Source organism: Pygocentrus nattereri, chromosome 12 (genome assembly GCF_015220715.1).
Source record: "Pygocentrus nattereri isolate fPygNat1 chromosome 12, fPygNat1.pri, whole genome shotgun sequence".
NCBI lineage: Eukaryota > Metazoa > Chordata > Actinopteri > Characiformes > Serrasalmidae > Pygocentrus > Pygocentrus nattereri.
In genome coordinates, this window is record NC_051222.1 from 31846173 (window position 1) to 31863672 (window position 17500).

Here is a 17500-nt window from a genome sequence, read left to right on the forward strand (position 1 = left end):
GAAACGGCCCAAAATGGCTTGGGAAAAAATTCTGGTTCCATTGATTTAAAAGTAGAGTATGTTTTTTTTCCTTCTCCTGTAAAGTTACCATTTTGGAGATACGAGATTTTGTCCCGACAGCAGCGATATGCTTGTGTGTATGAGTTAGATGTCTGCACAGACATGAAATCGAAGCCTGACCCCGACCCGAATCTGGGACTTTAAGACTCAAAACCAGCAACCTACGCTTGTCTCGTGTCTCCTGAGTTTCTAAATGTAAGGCTGATGTTGGTAAAGTAGCGGAAAATCTGAAAAAGTAACTTTTCTTTGAGGACTATTTTGCCTCTTTGACATAAAAAAAAAAATTTTAGGTAAAAAAAAAAAAATCTCAAAACTCGTAAAACGAAGTCTCGGACGTCTATTCTACCCCACTGAGAGCCATTCTCACTTGGCAGGTTCCTCTAGAATTTCACAACAGACCACTCTGAATGACTTTGTTTACATCGAAACCTTCTAATTATGCAGAAACATTAAAAATAGAAGACATCCTTAACAAAGAAGGGAAAGATCTGCTCTGATCCACTGTCATCCACTATGATCCTTCCACCACCCCAACACAACCCCCTCATCAATCATAGTGACGGAGGCCAATATACTTCATCCACAGTTTCTACCCGTGGCTCGTTCATCCTCTTCTCAAACTCCAGGGCTGCCCCGAACGCAGATTTAGATTATGATATTATGTAGAAATTCATGTAGACACAATCTCTAAAGTAAAACGCAAATCCAGATCATAAAATAAGATTATACAACAAACCCAAGCCTGATGTTGGACATACAATATCTCAGTATTTCGGGTTGGGTAGCAGGCTTCGTGTGTGTGTGTGTGTGTGTGTGTGTGTGTGTGTGTGTGTGTGCGCGCTGTAAATCCTCCGAGAGACTCGTTTGAATGATAGCAATTTAAGTGTAATCTGGCCTCTGCAGTAGTCTCACTCACTGCAGCTTAATCCAACCTCGAACGCCCGGACTGCTGTGATAGGCGTCTAATGCCAACACCCTGGGGTGAAATTAAAGAGGCTGTGCATGTGTTTTGAGGGGGCAAGTAACGGGGGGGAGGGGGATCAAGTCCCTTAATAATCAGGGATTAACCCCCCCCCCCCCCCACCGTCTGGTTGCCCGGGTGACCTTTGGTTGACAGGGGTGTTGTAGGGGTCTGTGGAGGGAGAGAACAGGGGGCTTCAAGACGGTAGAAGAACAGATGGGTAGAATCTGAAAGAGAGCGTAAACTCTTTGTTTGATATGCCGAGCGAGAGAGGTAGAGAGTGAGTGAGTGAGTGAGAGAGAGAGAGAGAGAGTTTGCGTATTCATTGTGTACTTTGCTCTTACTGACAATAACAGTCCAGCAGCAGCACTTTTAACCCTTTACACTGCAGGATTATTGTGCAGTTGTTTATTATAAGGCTTATTGTTCAGTAACGGCTATAAATGCTGTCCAGGCTCCGCCCACAAACACGCTCTTTGGAAGCTGTTAAGTTGAGCAAGCTTTACAGAAATCCCATTCAGCACAGTAAGAAACCGTAGCACATGGTCAGCCGTCTGCACGGGCAAATTCCATGTTTTTGGTGATGCTGTGCAAATGAGTTACCACATCATCTTCTGTGAACACACTTCTGCACATTTTAAGGCACAGTTAATGTTTGTTTGCTGAATTTAACACATTGGGGGGAAAGATTTTGACAAAATCCTGTGGCCTGTGCAAACGTTATGGCACTTTTTGATGCTTATGTTTCTCCCGTGTGTTAAACTCTGCATATAAATAGAAATTGTGCTCTAAAGTTTGCAGGAAAATGACATGTTTACATGTGTTCGCCGAAGAGCACGTGTTGCCTTGTTTTAACTTAGAAAATCAACCAAATTTGTCGTTTGACAGCGACTTTGCACACGACTGTATCGTAGAAAACAATTTCCTCACCTTTCTGACAAAAAGAATTTGATGTAGTATGTAAGCATTTTAATAGGTTGACGACGCACCAGTCCACACAATGCATATATGGAAACAAGACTGGGAAGACAACCTGTTTTGATTAGACTGTTTTTATGATGTCACAAAAAAAAACATCGCATTTACATGTACCTACCTATTCAGCCTACGGCAGGTTAGCCCCACCCATTCACACTGAAGTTGTAAGGAGCGTTCACTCGTTCCTTTAAAAAAAGCTGCATAAATAATCGATTGAGGCCGATGTTCATATGTTAAAAATGGTCTGGAACCTGACCAGAATCGTCAGTCCGACCTGCATTTAAAGTGTCTTATAATTTCAGGTTATTTTAATTTTGTTTGCCTGTAAAAAGTCACATTGTTAGCTCTGATCTAACCTCATGCTGGAAATGGCGTGTTTTGTGGTGTATTTGAGCTAACATCAGTACAGTGACCAACCTTTTCCAACCTGGCTGGATAGCTGATGAGATGATTCGCCAAAGCAACACAGGCTAGCTTGGTGGCAGTTGTAGTGGTTGGTTAGTGTAGTGGGTAACACCTCTGCCTTCTAGGCTGTGGACTGGGGTTCAATCCCTCACCTGGACAGGCGCCCTACACTACACCAATAAGAGTCCTTGGGCAAGACTCCTAACACCACCTTCGCCTACCTGTGTGAGAAATGATCCAATTGTAAGTCGATCTGGAGAAGAGCGTCAGCCAAATGCCGTAAATGTAGCGTAGCATTTTAAACTTGACACTCAGTGTTGTGTAGCGATTCGGCTGAGCTACAGTTTTTAATTAGGTTCAACTTTCTGTAAAGTGTCCAACAACAGTGGCTACTGAAGAGCACATCTGAGGGTGAAGCGTAGACAGTTGAGTTACTCCGTAACTACTGGCATGTGTGTTTTGTGCGTCTGAGCGTGAGGAATCGAAGGTTCTTATCACAAATGGGCTCTTATTGTTTAGGGGCTAACTGTGTCATTAGCAAAGCCCTCTAAGCTGGGCTAATTAAACTCTGCAGAGAGAATTAGCATGAAATTAAAGCCATAGTAGATCTTAGCATGGCACTGTTTGGAACCTAGTTCCTAACCTAGTCCACAAAGGAGAGCTCAGCCATACATGCTAATGTTGCTGGTAATGTATGTAAGCCAGTATTTGCCGAATAGCATGGTGTTACTTTCGCCATGCTAATTTGTGCTGAGTCACTTTCATGCATTGTTAGCGAGGTCTACATTATAGACTGAAGCATGGCTTAAATGAAAAGTCAAGCTCGTCCAATAGGAGAAGAGCTTTGGAAAGTTATCAGACTCAACTCCCGCTTTGTGGGGATAAAGTCCTCTTAAGTTTGTTTTGAGATGTTGGAAGGTGGATTGATGTGGGTTGGAAAGTGTTTTAGCTGCAGGTTGTGTGAACGATGCGTCGAAACGGCACTTATTTATGGTTCGGAGTTTATTTGTGGGTCTGAGTTGCTCGAAAAACTAATTATCACGACTGTGTCTTATGTTTTCTTGGGACAATCACAAAAACACCTCTCCCCTCTTTCTCACCCTCACCATGTTCGAATGAGTTACATATCGAGGTTTTGAGATTATAACATTTTTTTATTTTGATTTTTTTTAACATATTTTTTCCATCAAGGTTGTGGCAATGTTTGCAAATGTATGTATCAATGTATTTTTTGAAAGCAACCTTAATCCTGTAAGTATCTGTGGTGATGGTTGTGATGTCTATTGTTAATATTTACTGCAGAATGCACTGTTATTTTGGGCAAATGACTTATGATGACTCCATTAAAATGCAGAAGTCAGTAGTTTGTGCTGTGTCTGTGTTGGACGTTGAACTGGTTTGTTTTCTGTCTCTCTCGCTCTCCAGATGGGGGGAGGGGGGGTTGGGGGGGTTGCGTCATTAACAGCTACTAGTGCTGCTCTGTAGGCAACCGTCATCAGTGATGGCAGAGGAGGCCAAAGTTTGTCAACCTCACTGCTGGGCTTTAGTTGCATTTAGAGTAACATGTCGCTGTTGTCAGAACTACCAGTTCTCCTGGTAAAGGAGAAGAAAAAAAAACATGCATCACTTTCAATGTAAGTCAACAGAACCAGAATTTCTTTCCAAGCCAATTTTGGCCGTTTCTTGTGGTCCATCCTTCATAAAATTTACACACAACATAAAGGCCAACATGTGTTTTCAAATTATGTCAAAAACTGAAAATTGACAAAAACGAGAGACGAGGTTTTGATCTGACAACAGGGTGTAAGTGATTTATTACTGCTAGTTCATTGGTGATACGAAGCCGAAGTCAGATATTCTTATTCAAATTTTCCCATTCCACCTTGAACGGTGCAGCAGTTAGAATGGAAACGGTATTAAAGTAAGATAATACAGTGGTTATTGTCATTTTTAACAGAGGAAATACCTTTGTGGGTTTGTTTGGTCGCATTTTGCTGGGTTTTCTTTTTTTCCTCCTAACACTCCGTTTGGAGTGTCTGAAAAAAGTCCGTTTGGATGGCCATGTAGCCTAAACACTTTGCCCTACCCCTCTATCTCAACAAGAATCGGGACACCCTACCCCTAGACATGAACACGCAAAACAGAGGGCTAAGGGCTCAGTGGTAGGGTCGAGGGGTGAAATGGGACTGGGCCCAAGTAATCCCAGACACGCTCCATGGTTTTGAGGCCTAGGCTCAGGGTGCGTGGCCTATTGTTCTGGGACTTTTTGAAATGAACTATTATTAAAGTGGAAACGTAACACGTTAGATAGCCAACTAGAACTAACGCTGATCTCAAATGAAGTTCCTAACCCAGAATTTCGCCCTTCAGCTGGGAATTTCTACTCGGACAGTCAGGCTTGTGTTCTCAAATGGAAGCAGCGTTGGCTGCTTTCACAGTCACCAGTGAAAAAAGTACCACATCTCTACTTTTTAATGATCTTTGCTTTAGAACCGCCTACATATAAAACAGTGGTTGGTCCAGCTATAATATTAACCTGAAAGGTGACTGTTTTGAGAAGATAAATACCTCATCAATATTAAAGTTATCGCTCATATCATGTTAGCTGGCCTGTGTGGTGGTAACACACCTTGCTTTCACTGCGGCATCTGTGTTTTTCCCCACTTGGTAGCTCTGCTTGAACTCGAGCTCTGACTTCTCACAGCATTAAGCAAAATAACTATGACACCAGCTAACTGTCGGGGTGTGTGTGTGTGTGTGTGTGTGTGTGTGTGTGTGTGTGTGTGTGTGTGTGTGTGTCTATTATATATATATATATATCATTCTGCTCCACAGCCCAATGCTGGGGGGGCTTTATACCCTTCTGGCTACGTTGCATTGGCCTTGGTGACCTTAGGTTCATGTCCAGCTGCTCCAGAGCATCCCATTCTGTTGGTGAATGCTTCTCTGTGGAGTTTATACAAGCTGTGTTATACGAACAGTTGGAACACCTGAGTCAGCAACTGGATTCACTCATTAGAAGAGCTGTCCGAATAGTTTTGGAACTGTAATGTGCTTAACATTAACACAAACTAAGCTAAATACAAATGTACAACTACTTATGACACAATAGAAAGGGCTTCAGAAGCTAATGGGGGCTTGCTTTTCTATTTGGCACAGCACCAGCATTTGGAATGTCGCAACCAACTCCTCCAGGCCAAAACCTCCTTTATCCGTCTTATTTTTCATGTGACCGCTGTATTTCACGATTACGGGCAAAATATCTGGTTGGGGAAAGAGACGTTTCATTCGTTACCGTTTTAGCTGAGTCAAAGAACGTGTGCTTATTTGCCAAGTCATTGTTTTACATCCTGCTACGTGTCTCTGAAGCCTTCTGGGACAACATGCAGTTTGTGGCTGACAGTAAATGAAAATGAAGGTACGGCAAGAACAGGAATGTTTTGCGCATAAATTGCCAAAAAAAAGACATGTGAACGGCTTCAAACACCGCTTGCAAAAGCCCAGTTACTGTTGAAATCTGTACCAGTAAAAAGCGACCAGGTGATGAACACAACCTATTCGCTGCTAACTGACTCTTCAGCGTGTTCTTAGTAACTGGATATACTCTGCACTCACTAGAGTAGCCTGAGCGGGTAATAGACTGAAAAGGCATAATTTGAGTTCAAGCCTTCGTGGAAAGAGGAACTGGAAAACTGACCAATGCAAAATACGCTGTGCAAAATAAATAAAAACAAGATGCAATGGTGTGCAAATCATTTAAACCCTAAATTTTACTTATAACAGTACAAAGACAACATATTAAATGGTGAAACTGAGAAATTGTATTATTATTTATTTTGAATTTGATGTCAACAACATGGTCCAAAAAAGCTGGGACGGGGGCCAGTTTACCGCTGTGTTTCATCACCTCTTCTTTTAACAGCACTCTAAGCATTTGAGAACTGAGGAGACGCTGCTGCAGCTTTGAAAGTGAAATGTTTTCCTGTTCTTGTTTGATACAGAATTTCAGTTCAGGGTCTCATTTGTCATATTTTACATTTCATATCGCGCCAAATGTTTTCAGTGGTGACAGGTCTGGACTGCAGGCAGGTCAGTTTAGCACCGAACTCCTTTAATACGGAGCAATGCTGCTGTAATACATGTAGAAAGTGGTTTGACATTGTCTCGCTGAAGTAATCAAGGTCTTCTCTGAAAAAGACGTCGTCTGGATGGCAGCACATGCTGCCAAAACCTGTAAACATTGTTCAGCATCAGTGATGTCATCTCTTTAAAATTCATCTAACCAGCATGTTTTCTACACGCTACAATTAAAAGTTTAACATTTGATGGTGTTTATGTTGTATATTGTATGTTTTTATGTAATTTAGTGGGTAAACATTCTAAAAGAATTCACCTAAAAATATGACTGTATTCTTTACAAAGTGTAACTTTGACCGACTACAGGTACTTAATTTCTGCATTCTGAGTACATGTTCCCAGTACTTGTATTCCATTCCAGGGTTATCCCAACCCTGTCCTTAGGACCCCTTTAGATCCCAATCGGAAAGCATCAAATGCTTCTGGTGTGAGTCCCAGAGCATCTGCTAAATTATCCAAATACTTTACACTGTAACATCAACCCATCCGGAAAACAGAAGGATCTGGTAAACTATCAAATATGTTTAATGTCCGTCATATTCGGTGGTTTAACCTGACGCATTTTAGCTCCAACCTGAACGAAGGGAGCAGAGATGTTTACACTCTGTGTGGGAGTGGAAGACGGAGATGAGCATGAAGGGGAGGGGGCAGTGCAGCCGCCAGCCCCTCCCTTGCTGACTTCCTGCTTCATGTCATTCGAGTCTGAGACCATTGCAGGGTTCACATCAGACTTACTAACTAAGGCTGCCAGCTTAGTTAACCCTTGTTTAACCAACAGAGGAGGAGACGAACTACCCTGCTTCAGAGCTTTAGGCGTCCTACTAAGTTCTATCCCATGTGACTTATCCCACACCTTTTTTGCCTTTTCCCAAGCCAACCATCTTTCTCCCCTTTCAACCCCAGCTTTCTCCATATAATCATAATCCCAGTTTGGATTCCCATAACCGTCATGAATCAACCAGTGAGTTAAGTCTAGCATCTCTTGCCTAAATGAGCCAGTTCTTGGATATTGTCTAAGTCCTGTACACTCAGTCCACCCAGCCAAACAATTGATATAAGGATTGCAATGTGAGCCCAAATTACAACATTCAAGCCAATCCTTTGGTGTTTCCCCTGCTTTAGGTTTAACATAACTAACACCCGACCCCATGGGTCACAGGCAGTATGTTAAATGGTTAATAAACACACACAAAACAAAACACAGACAAGAATGATAACAATGAATGACTCGAAGGAGGGAGGCTTCAGGTTCACAAACACTGCATGTACTCAGCTTAACCCAGGCATGAAAAACCAGTCCAATTTGGACAAGGAGTGGTCCTCTCCTTTTTCTCAGTGCACACAAAACAACCCTTTCCTGCACGGGTCGGAATCCCAGCCTGCCCGTGTCAAGAGAAACTCTGCTCCGCTTACAGAGGAGGCTTCTTATGCCTTTACAGGGTTACAGGGCATTCAGACAACCATGAGATGCTGTGTGAGTAATAAGAGAGAAGAAGAAAAAAAGTAACTTACCAACACAGCATCCCACTTCTGACACCAGGTTGTTAGAACTGTTTGATGATGTTTTAGGTTCTAGGGTTCGACCTCAATACCAAAGCTGTGAACTTAGCCAGAAGTCCTCCGTCCTCCCAAGAGTCTAGCCAGCTGGGGGGGGGGGGGCGCAAGTGACCACAGAGACAGTGTCTGTACTCAGAAGGCTTTTCCCTTTATTAATCAGAATAGCAGAGTTTATATACACACAAAAGGCATGACCATGCGATAAGACAATAGAGAGAGAGGACTGGATGAAATAGAGCTTTAGGTGGACAAGGGCCCCCAAGAACGTTTATGACGACCGGGTACATGGAGCCTAAACAGCAGATAGTGTTAGAACATCTGCTGATCAGATATCATTGTCACTATGAGTTACAACTCACCATATGAACGCTCAAGCATAAGCTGAGGCCTCTGTGTGACGCAAGCCCTGAGGCCTTATGCGCACCATAGCCCTGAACCCCACAGGTCATGACATAGTCATGAACCCAGGATTGTGCATTGATCAGTATGCACTGACGTTAGGATCTAACAGCCATGACTTAGTAAAGCACGATCTCATTCCCACGCCTTACTAAGTGGTGGCCATGGCTTAATCATCTCATTCACATGCCTTACGAAGTTGTACATTTTCATTTTGGCCTACAGATATTATTTAAAAACAGTGCTGCCTCTCATATATAGACATAGCCTTACATTAGGAACACACTCAATACCATTAGTGACTACTGGACACCACCAGGAACCAATAGGAACTTTTAAAGGTTTCTTTTTTTTTTTTTTTAGAGGGAATCCCCTCAGCTACAATGAGCTAATACACTCCAGCAGGAAGTCGGATTTGGTCCTGAAAGGAAATAATGAGTTCACTCCTCTGTTGCTTACATGATGATGGGGGGGTGTCTAAGGAGGGAGGAGGAGGGAGGCTAAGGATGGAGTGGGCGTGGTCAGGCCTCCGAGTTTCCTGCCGGAGTGAGCACGTGCTTCCGTGTGTTGTGGCTGGCTGATCGTGTGTTGCGCCTTTGCACCTTTAAATCGCTCCCCAAGCCCACCCTCGCCCCCCCACCCTCAGCACGGCGAACCCCGGAGCTCCGGACCGCTCCCGCCCGGCTCTGACGGCTCCTCACGGACAGCAGGTTCAGTTCGGCGCTTTATTTAAAGACGCAAACGGGCTCGGAGCGCGCGCGGGACATGACGCTGGAGGCGATCCGGTACCGGGCCGGGTCTCTACAGATCCTCAACCAGCTGCTGCTGCCGCACGAGACGGTGTACGAGGAGATCCGCTTGGTGCAGGACGGGTATGAGGCCATCAAGAGCATGAAGGTAAGGAGCGCGCGCGCGGCTGCACCTCCGCGAGGCCCTGCGCTGACGGGGCTGGAGGCAGCTTCTCCTTCGAATTTCGCCGGTCCACCTTAAATGGTGCAGCAGTTACATTCCGGCGCCTCGCGCACCATTTAAGGTGGAACGGGGAAATTCTAACGAGAAGCTGACGCCAGCCTCGCACTGCTTTCGCCGCGGCAGCTGCGCGAGAGCAGATGTTTCTTTGTGTTAAAGCGCGAGCTGGAGCACGGGGCTCGCGCTTTTGTTCGTGCCGTCAGTGTGGCTGATTTGCATAGCGGCGCGAGCTCCGGCCTGCGTGCTGCTAACTGACGTTACGCGCTTGACGTTGGAGTGAATGCGTGGAGCGCGGGAGCGCGCGCAGGTCTTTTATTATGCCCGTTCAGCTCGGATATGCTGCACAATAGCAGCGTTTTGATGATGGAGCTGTAACGATACGATACGCTAACGTTCGACGCGATGTTCCATTGTGAGGTCACGATTCGATTCGGTTTTGCATTGTGACGTCGTGATTCGATTCGGTTTTACATTGTGAGGTCACGATTCGATTCGCTTTCATGCTGAGCTTTAATTATATACCATATTTATAGTTTAGGCTTAGTAATTCTGCTGTACAATATGACCGTATTAATCATTATCATGATAAATGGGGCAGTTGTGGGCTGGAGGTTTGGGATCTGGCCCTGTGACCGGAAGGTCGCCGGTTCGATCCCCAGTGCTGACAGTCCATGACTGAGGTGTCCTTGAGCAAGACACCTAACCCCCAACTGCTCCCCGGGTGCCGTGGATTGGGCTGCCCACCACTCCGGGCAAGTGTGCTCACTGCCCCCTAGTGTGTGTGTATTCACTAGTGTGTATGTGGTGTTTCACTTCACGGATGGGTTAAATGCAGAGGTGGAATTTCCCCAGTTGTGGGATTAAAAAAGTATCACTTACTTATTTAAATGATGTCGCAGCTTTTCTGAGCATACTGTTGATATACTTAACTGTATTTAGTTCAGTGCAGAGTTTGAAATGTTGAACACGCTGTTGTATTAATTATTTTTGGTGCTATTTTTTTTTAAATGAAACACTATTTTGCCTTTTCGAACTTATGAAACATTAGAAAAAATATTATCTTATTCCCATGCCTCATTAAGTTGTAGCCACACCTTATGAACGTGTGGGAATGAGGTCTGAATATAATTTATTTTTTCAGTTTTCTGAAAGTTTCTAAAAGTCTGAAATAATTGTTCATTAAATTTACCGTTGACCGTAGTTAAGACGAAAGACGGCATTATCAATGATCTAGTTTAAAAAATGTTTGAACATAAATTGCTTGAAACTACATTGAACTTTTGTCATTTTTACTTAAAACCAGTTTTATTGTTTTTCCAGCAGTGGAGATTTATATTGATGTAGTAGAGTCAGTATATTCTGACTCTAGTCTGTGTGATTGAATGGAGGTGTGTGGCATAATTAAATTAAGTTCATACTCTCAGAAGAGATGGAGGGACGTATCAATATAGTTTAAAATTTCACTAAACTGTTTAAAATGTTCATTTTTAGGTTTTTCAGTACTGTATTGAGGTTGTGAAACCCTTTTAGAACTTTAATTGTCCTTTTGATCTTTAGTCGTATCTTTCCACACTACCAAGTCAGATTTGTTACCTGGCACTTTTATCCATCTTTGAGTGCATTTACAGGAGTTGATAATCCAATACCTGCAGAAAATCAGATTTTGTCAGTAATCTGATCAACGGTGGGTCTACATGAGTCAGACAGTAATCAGATGTCTGCTTAGGGAACAGCTGGTAAACAGACGACAATATGATGTAAACGTAATGTAAAACTGAAATTTCACGCTGCAGCTTTTTTCTGTTTGTTTTTAATAAAAGTCATTTTATCTGAAAACACCGTCTAGAAGATAAGAAATATTTAAATCCTTAATTTCATAGAGAATTTAGTCAGTTTGTGTCTCTCCAAAAGTGTTTTGCTGCGTCTGGCGGTAACGCTGCTCGCTTATTTCCAGTACCAACGTCTGAGAAATCCTAAAGAAATCAGAGTAAGAGTTTACATGCACTGAGAAATCTGGTTACTGAGCTAAAATCAAGCTCTCTTTATCAGATTTCTAGATCTGCATATGGTGCTTACATGACAATTTGAATAATCCAATAACTGCAGAAATCTGATTATGATCGGATTATTAAGAGCATGTAAACGCATTCGTTGTCTGTGAGCTGTAAATGTTGGTGGCCGATTAATCGCTGTTCATTCTCTTCACTTGCTGGTACTGCGCGTTGCACAGCGTTACAGCAAACCTGCTCCATGCATTATTGATGCAGCCAGCTCCCTCCCTCCTTCCCTCCTCTTCCCCTTGTCCCCTTTTTCTGTTGGAGTTCATCTCCGCTCTTCCCTCAGCACTGCCACCTTCACTAAAGGCCCCTCTCTCGCTCAGTCAGACCTTCCTCTCATAGCTCTTCAGCTAAAAATGCAAATCGGTAGTCAAGTTTATACACCAAGACAGGCAGAATATGATGTCATAAATTTGAATGCATGTGCTGGCATAATGCCTTAACCTTCAACAGTTACACTGGTGTCAGAGTAGCATGATGTCATTTTCTTTACATACAGCAGTCATCACAGAGATGATGAATGTTCCCAGAGTATGATGTAATAGAGGTTTAACCTTCACCAAAGACGGTGATGTCATAACGACATATCACTGCCTCTACACACAAAATGATGTCATAGTTATAACCGGCCTGTCATAAAGGCATAACTGTCACCAGGACAAAGATAAGTCATAAATGCATATGACAGTCTTTATGCATGAAAGCGATGTTGCAGTGGCAAATTCATAATGTATGATGTCTTAATGGCACGTCTTTAACATGTAGGAGGAGACCATTTTGTAAATCCACTTTGGCCTGTATGTAATGGAAATGATAAACAATATATTTACGGTTTCATCTCATCAGGTTATCAGTCAAAATTGGTAAAGGAGAAAGTTAAGACAAGCATTTCTTTCAAAAAATGTCTTGAACAGGCGATTCAGTTATGCATGGACATAAAAGGTAATCTGGTAAAGGTTGTGTTCTTCAGGAGCAAGGAAAGAACAAGGCTCACCACTTTGCCAACACTGCATCAGTGAATAATGCCGTAGTTGAAGAACAATACTACTCAGTAAGTAATTATGGATTTCACCCTCTTCAGGAATGTCAGTGCATAAAGGGCAAGGCTGAAAACCACAGCTATGACGGCACTGCATTAAAAACTAGCGTGCTTCTGTGATGGATTTCACTGCATGGGCTCATCAATACTTTGACAAACCATCGTCAGTAAACACCTCTCAAAACCGCAGTTAAGTCTGCGCTGTGCACAGTAGAAGCCATATATTGACACTGTCCAGAATTGCTGCCAACTTCTCTGGGCCAAGGCTCAACGAAAATGGAGAGTGAAAATGTATATTGTGGTCTCCTTTTCAGTTTGTTTATGGGAATAGTGGATGTTGTATTCTCCAGGCCAAAGCAGAAAAGGAGAATCCAGCCACTTTATCAGTGTAAAGTTCAAAAGCTAGGGTCTGTTGTAGTATGGAGGCGTGTTAGTGCTCTCCGCATGGTTAACTTGCACATCTGTGAAGGCACCAGTATTATCTTACCCACAAACACATGGGATGTCCATGCTTGTTTCCCCGTGACGGTACTAAGTCACATTCCTTATAAACTTGAGTGCTTGGTAAACATTCTAGGGTCACACCAATATTGGAATTCCGGGCTGAATTCCAATATTTTTAAAATATGTAGCTGTCAGGCTAGACATGGGGACAAAATCCGGGACAAGCGCTAAAGTTCTGGAGTACAATTAATACATCAACAAATAATCATTTGAATATCAGTAAAATTGAAGTTCAACTTCTCTTCAGTGCCAGTTATTTGTGTTTATAATTGTCTGCCGATACCGATATGATTCCAGTATCGTCATGCATCCCTAAAATGTGCATATCATATCCTTCCATGAATGCAATCTCATAGCCCTGTAGTTGTTTAAAGGCCTGTAATGAAGCAATAACCAGTCAGCCACTCTAAACTAAAGAGTAGATTGACTTTGTTTTCACTCTTATTATGTAAAAACAGGTAATGCCATGCTTGGTAACCCCATTGTCTGATGACCTTTGACTCCTCAGGTGCGCGGCGCTCCTGCCATCGCTATTGTGGGCTGCCTGAGCCTCGCCGTGGAGCTGCGGGCAGGCGCCGGGGGTGAAGACCCCGTGGGCTTTATCAGGGAGTCGCTGTGTCACCTGACCTCGGCGAGGCCCACTGCCGTCAACATGGGCCGAGCTGCACGCGAGCTGATGGAGTTCACTGAGAACGAGAGCATGGAGAAGAGTGGAGACCAGCTCAGAGAAAGGTACTGAGAGCGATTCATTTGGTTGCATTGAAATGCATTAGGGCAAATATAAATAAAATGCAAGCCATAACAATAATAGCAAATGGGAGTTCCTGGCCATCTAGCCTTTTATGTCTATAACATGGTCTTCCATTATCTGTAGCTGTGTCACAGAATCAATTACTGAGCATCAAAATGAAAGGCAACTTTGTGTTCACCGATTATGTATCCTAGGGGCTGTGCATAAAGGGAGAACAGTGAGGGGCCTACAACAGAGCCTTGTGGAACACTATATTGTGCCATTTTGTGTTGAGAACCATCCACATTTACACTGAATTTAAAACGGTCTGTCAGGTAGTACCACAACAAGCAAGAACTTTGTGTAAACTCTGTAGTTTTCCTGCTTAGCCCCAAATTTAGTCAATCTGTACATGAGGCAAGTGTGTAATGATGTTAGGCGTGCATTTAACACAATGCTAATTGGTGAGATATAAGCTTCCATTACTTGTTAGCTGCATTAACCTCGTAGCTCCGGTATAAAAATAAAGGACCAAACTTCAGACATCAAACATGTCTTGGCCGATCAATTATATTTGGTGTAAAGGAGGAAATTTGTAGGTTTTTTTTTTTCTTTCACCAAACGATCACTTCGAGATTCCCCAGCTGGAGGTATCAGAAACAAGTGTGGTCTGATTTGGGGTCTTCAGATTTAACTGGGTCTTGGGACTCGTTGTCATGTCCCTACAGTTAGTTTACACCGTTGTGATATGAGCGTTGATTCCCTTTCTGGCTGTGCACTGAATTTATTTGCGTTTGCTTGTTTCTATTTACTGTCTGTTGTTGATTGACATAGTTCCACTAATCCACATTGTACGTGAGCATGTACCTATTCTGAGCTCGTTTTACACGTAATAATACGCCTCCCTGTGTCTTGGCCCCGCCCCTCTGCAGCGTGATTAGGTGCATCGAGGAGATGTTGGAGCGGGATGTCAATGATAACAAGAAGATCGGTAACTATGGCGCCCAGCACATCCTGTCAGGTGTGCCCAGAGACTCGGTCACCATCCTCACACACTGCAACACCGGCAGCCTCGCCACCGCCGGATACGGGACTGCGCTCGGTGAGTGGGGAAAAAAAAGTTGCCAAAATGAACTAAAACAGTCACTACTGAAGGTTTCTGTAGAGTTATGATTCTGTAGTGAATGTTTTTGGTAGAAACAAAGAGGAATATTTAGTTATTACATTTATGAAAATCATTAAATATGTTTAAAGTGTAATAAAATAAACATGATTAATTTACAGGGTCATTCGAAGCAAAAGGATTTTAGTATTTTAGGGTAAGGTCTAATATAGTGGTCTCTATTCCTGGTCCTGGAGAGCTACTTTCCAGAGTTTAGTTCCAACCTACATTTAACATGTGTATATAATATAAATAATTGTATGGATTTGTGTTGTGGTTAAAGTATTGTTATTGTATTGTTGGCTGTAATATGATATTGTGAGGTCTGAGGCGTCAGGACTGTGTGTAGTCTGAGACGTGCTGTGTGTGTGTGTGTGTGTGTGTGTGTGTAGGTGTGGTGCGGTCTCTGCACACTCTGGGTCGCCTGAAGCGTGTTTACTGTACGGAGACGAGGCCATATAATCAGGGAGCCAGGCTGACGGCGTATGAAGCCGTTGCAGAGGGCTTCCCTGCCACGCTCATCACAGACAGCATGGCTTCTCTCACCATGAGGGAGAAAAACATCACCGGTGAGTGCGAGACTGAAGGTCCAACATGGCCATGTGCACCACGGCTAATGGAGTTCTCTGCTATCCATATAGGTGCCAGTGTTCGAATACTGAAGTCACTGTTCTGATATTCATTGCAGTCCAATGCAGAGAGTCTGAGACAAGATCACTTGCAGGCCAAAAATTCAGATAAACACACATTCTGTTTTTAGCAGAGTGGAACTGGAAAACAACTGCTTTGTTTTTGTGTGTGTGTGTGTGTGTGTGTGTGTATACATCTAAGAAGGTAAGCCAACAGGCCTGATGTTGTGACCGACAGCCTCAGCTCGGGTTTTCCGTTTCTGTCGAGTGTCCACAGCAATACTGGTTTCCAGTGTGGATTTGGTGCTGGTTCAAACATCCTGTCGTTAAATGTTTCTCGTAGTTGTCTTGCTTAAAGGTTTTTGAACATGTGAACGTTTCTCAGTATGAAGTGTTTTGTTATTTATAACAGCAGCAACTTTTTAACCGTCATATCTATCACAGTATTTCAGTGGCATGTGATCGAGACAGGCTTTTCTCCCTGTACAGTAGCAGATTTGGCAGATTTGCAGTGAAAACTTTTATTAACTTCACAGAAAATATTTAATATTTATATTAAGCCAAATCACTCAGGGTAGATTAAGGGGTTGGGTGATGGATGTGTAGCTCTGATATAGTGATGCCTCTACGAACTGAATCAGTACAGAGAAACTCTGTACGACTCATTGAGATGTATGAATGAAGCCGGGTCGTTTTATTTATAATGCTTTGTTTGTATGTGCAGCTGTTGTTGTTGGAGCAGACCGGGTTGTTGCTAATGGTGACACGGCGAACAAGGTGGGCACATACCAGCTGGCCATCGCTGCAAAGCACCATGGGATACCGTTCTATGTGGCAGCTCCCAGCACGTCATGTGATCTGAGTCTGGAGAGTGGACGGGACATCGTGATCGAGGAGCGGCCGGCGGAAGAGCTCACCAGCATCAACGGCGTTCCTGTGGCCGCGCCAGGTGAGTCTTCCATTAATAGTGGATATTACCTGTCTGCTGTTAATCTCGTCGTTGTCGTTGTTGGTGGTGGTGGTGGTGGTGTTGTTATGCCTTCTTTGATTCCTCTTACTTTTACTTGTGCTGTTATCACAAATTCATAAAAGAATATCTAGATAAACCAGAGGTATTTTGGAATCGAGGGCTCTGGTCTGGCGAGAGGCGTACTTGGAGAAAACAGCATTTGATGAAAAGAACACCTTGCTAACTGTTGAGCATGGAGGTTCATCTATTATGCTTTAGGGTTGTGTGGCAGCCAGTGTCACAGAAAATGTTGTGGGGACAGAGGGAAGAATGGATTCCACTGAATATAGGGCTCCCTTTTAGACTGCGACTAAAATGAAAGGGAACGCAGTTTCGACCAGTTATTCTTTTAGTAAGTAGTAAAATTCTCTGGTGGTGACAGGTAGCAACTTATTTTTCATGAGTAACCGCTTATTACTGTTGTTCTGTATTTATTACCTTTATGTTTTTATCTACTGTACTTTCATAAATGATTCTTTAGCTTCACATAAATGTGTCCGGCTGTGTGCTTGCGGGATTTTAACCAGAGCAGCAAAGCATAACGAGCAAAACTAAGCCTTTCAGTCATGTTGGTGTGTGGAAGAACTCGACTGGCCTGCACAGAGTCCTGACCTCAACCCCATAGAACACCTTTGGGATGAATTAGAGCGGAGACTGTGAGCCAGTCCTTCTCGTCCAACATCAGTGTCTGACCTCACAAATGTGCTTCTGGAAGAACGGCCAGAAATTCCCATAAACACACTCCTAACCCTTGTGGAAAGCCATCCCAGAAGAGTTGAAGCTGTTATAGCTGCAAAGGGTGAGCCCACATCATATTAAACCCTATGGATTAAGAATGGGGTGTCACTCAAGTTCATATGCTTATGAAGCCAGACGACTGAATACTTTGGGAAATGTAGTGTAT

The 17500-nt window shown here is 43.3% G+C and overlaps 2 protein-coding genes across 3 annotated transcripts in view; both read left to right on the forward strand.

Moving 5' to 3' along the window:
- Nucleotides 1-3767, forward strand: part of cc2d1a (coiled-coil and C2 domain containing 1A) — a 29085-nt gene extending 25318 nt beyond the window's left edge. For both annotated transcript variants that reach the window (XM_017712806.2, XM_017712807.2), the window contains exon 29: nt 1-3767. This exon is cut by the window's left edge and continues 1129 nt beyond it. The gene's annotated coding sequence lies outside the window, so the exon portion shown is untranslated.
- A 5202-nt stretch (nt 3768-8969) lies between these two features.
- The window catches only part of mri1 (methylthioribose-1-phosphate isomerase 1), a 12207-nt gene continuing 3676 nt past the window's right edge, over nt 8970-17500 (forward strand). The window contains exons 1-5 of the mRNA XM_017712783.2: nt 8970-9394; nt 13575-13798; nt 14729-14898; nt 15351-15527; nt 16312-16536. Coding sequence (XP_017568272.1) covers nt 9263-9394; nt 13575-13798; nt 14729-14898; nt 15351-15527; nt 16312-16536 — 928 coding nt within the window. The 5' untranslated portion in view covers nt 8970-9262. The remainder of the gene's footprint in view (nt 9395-13574; nt 13799-14728; nt 14899-15350; nt 15528-16311; nt 16537-17500) is intronic.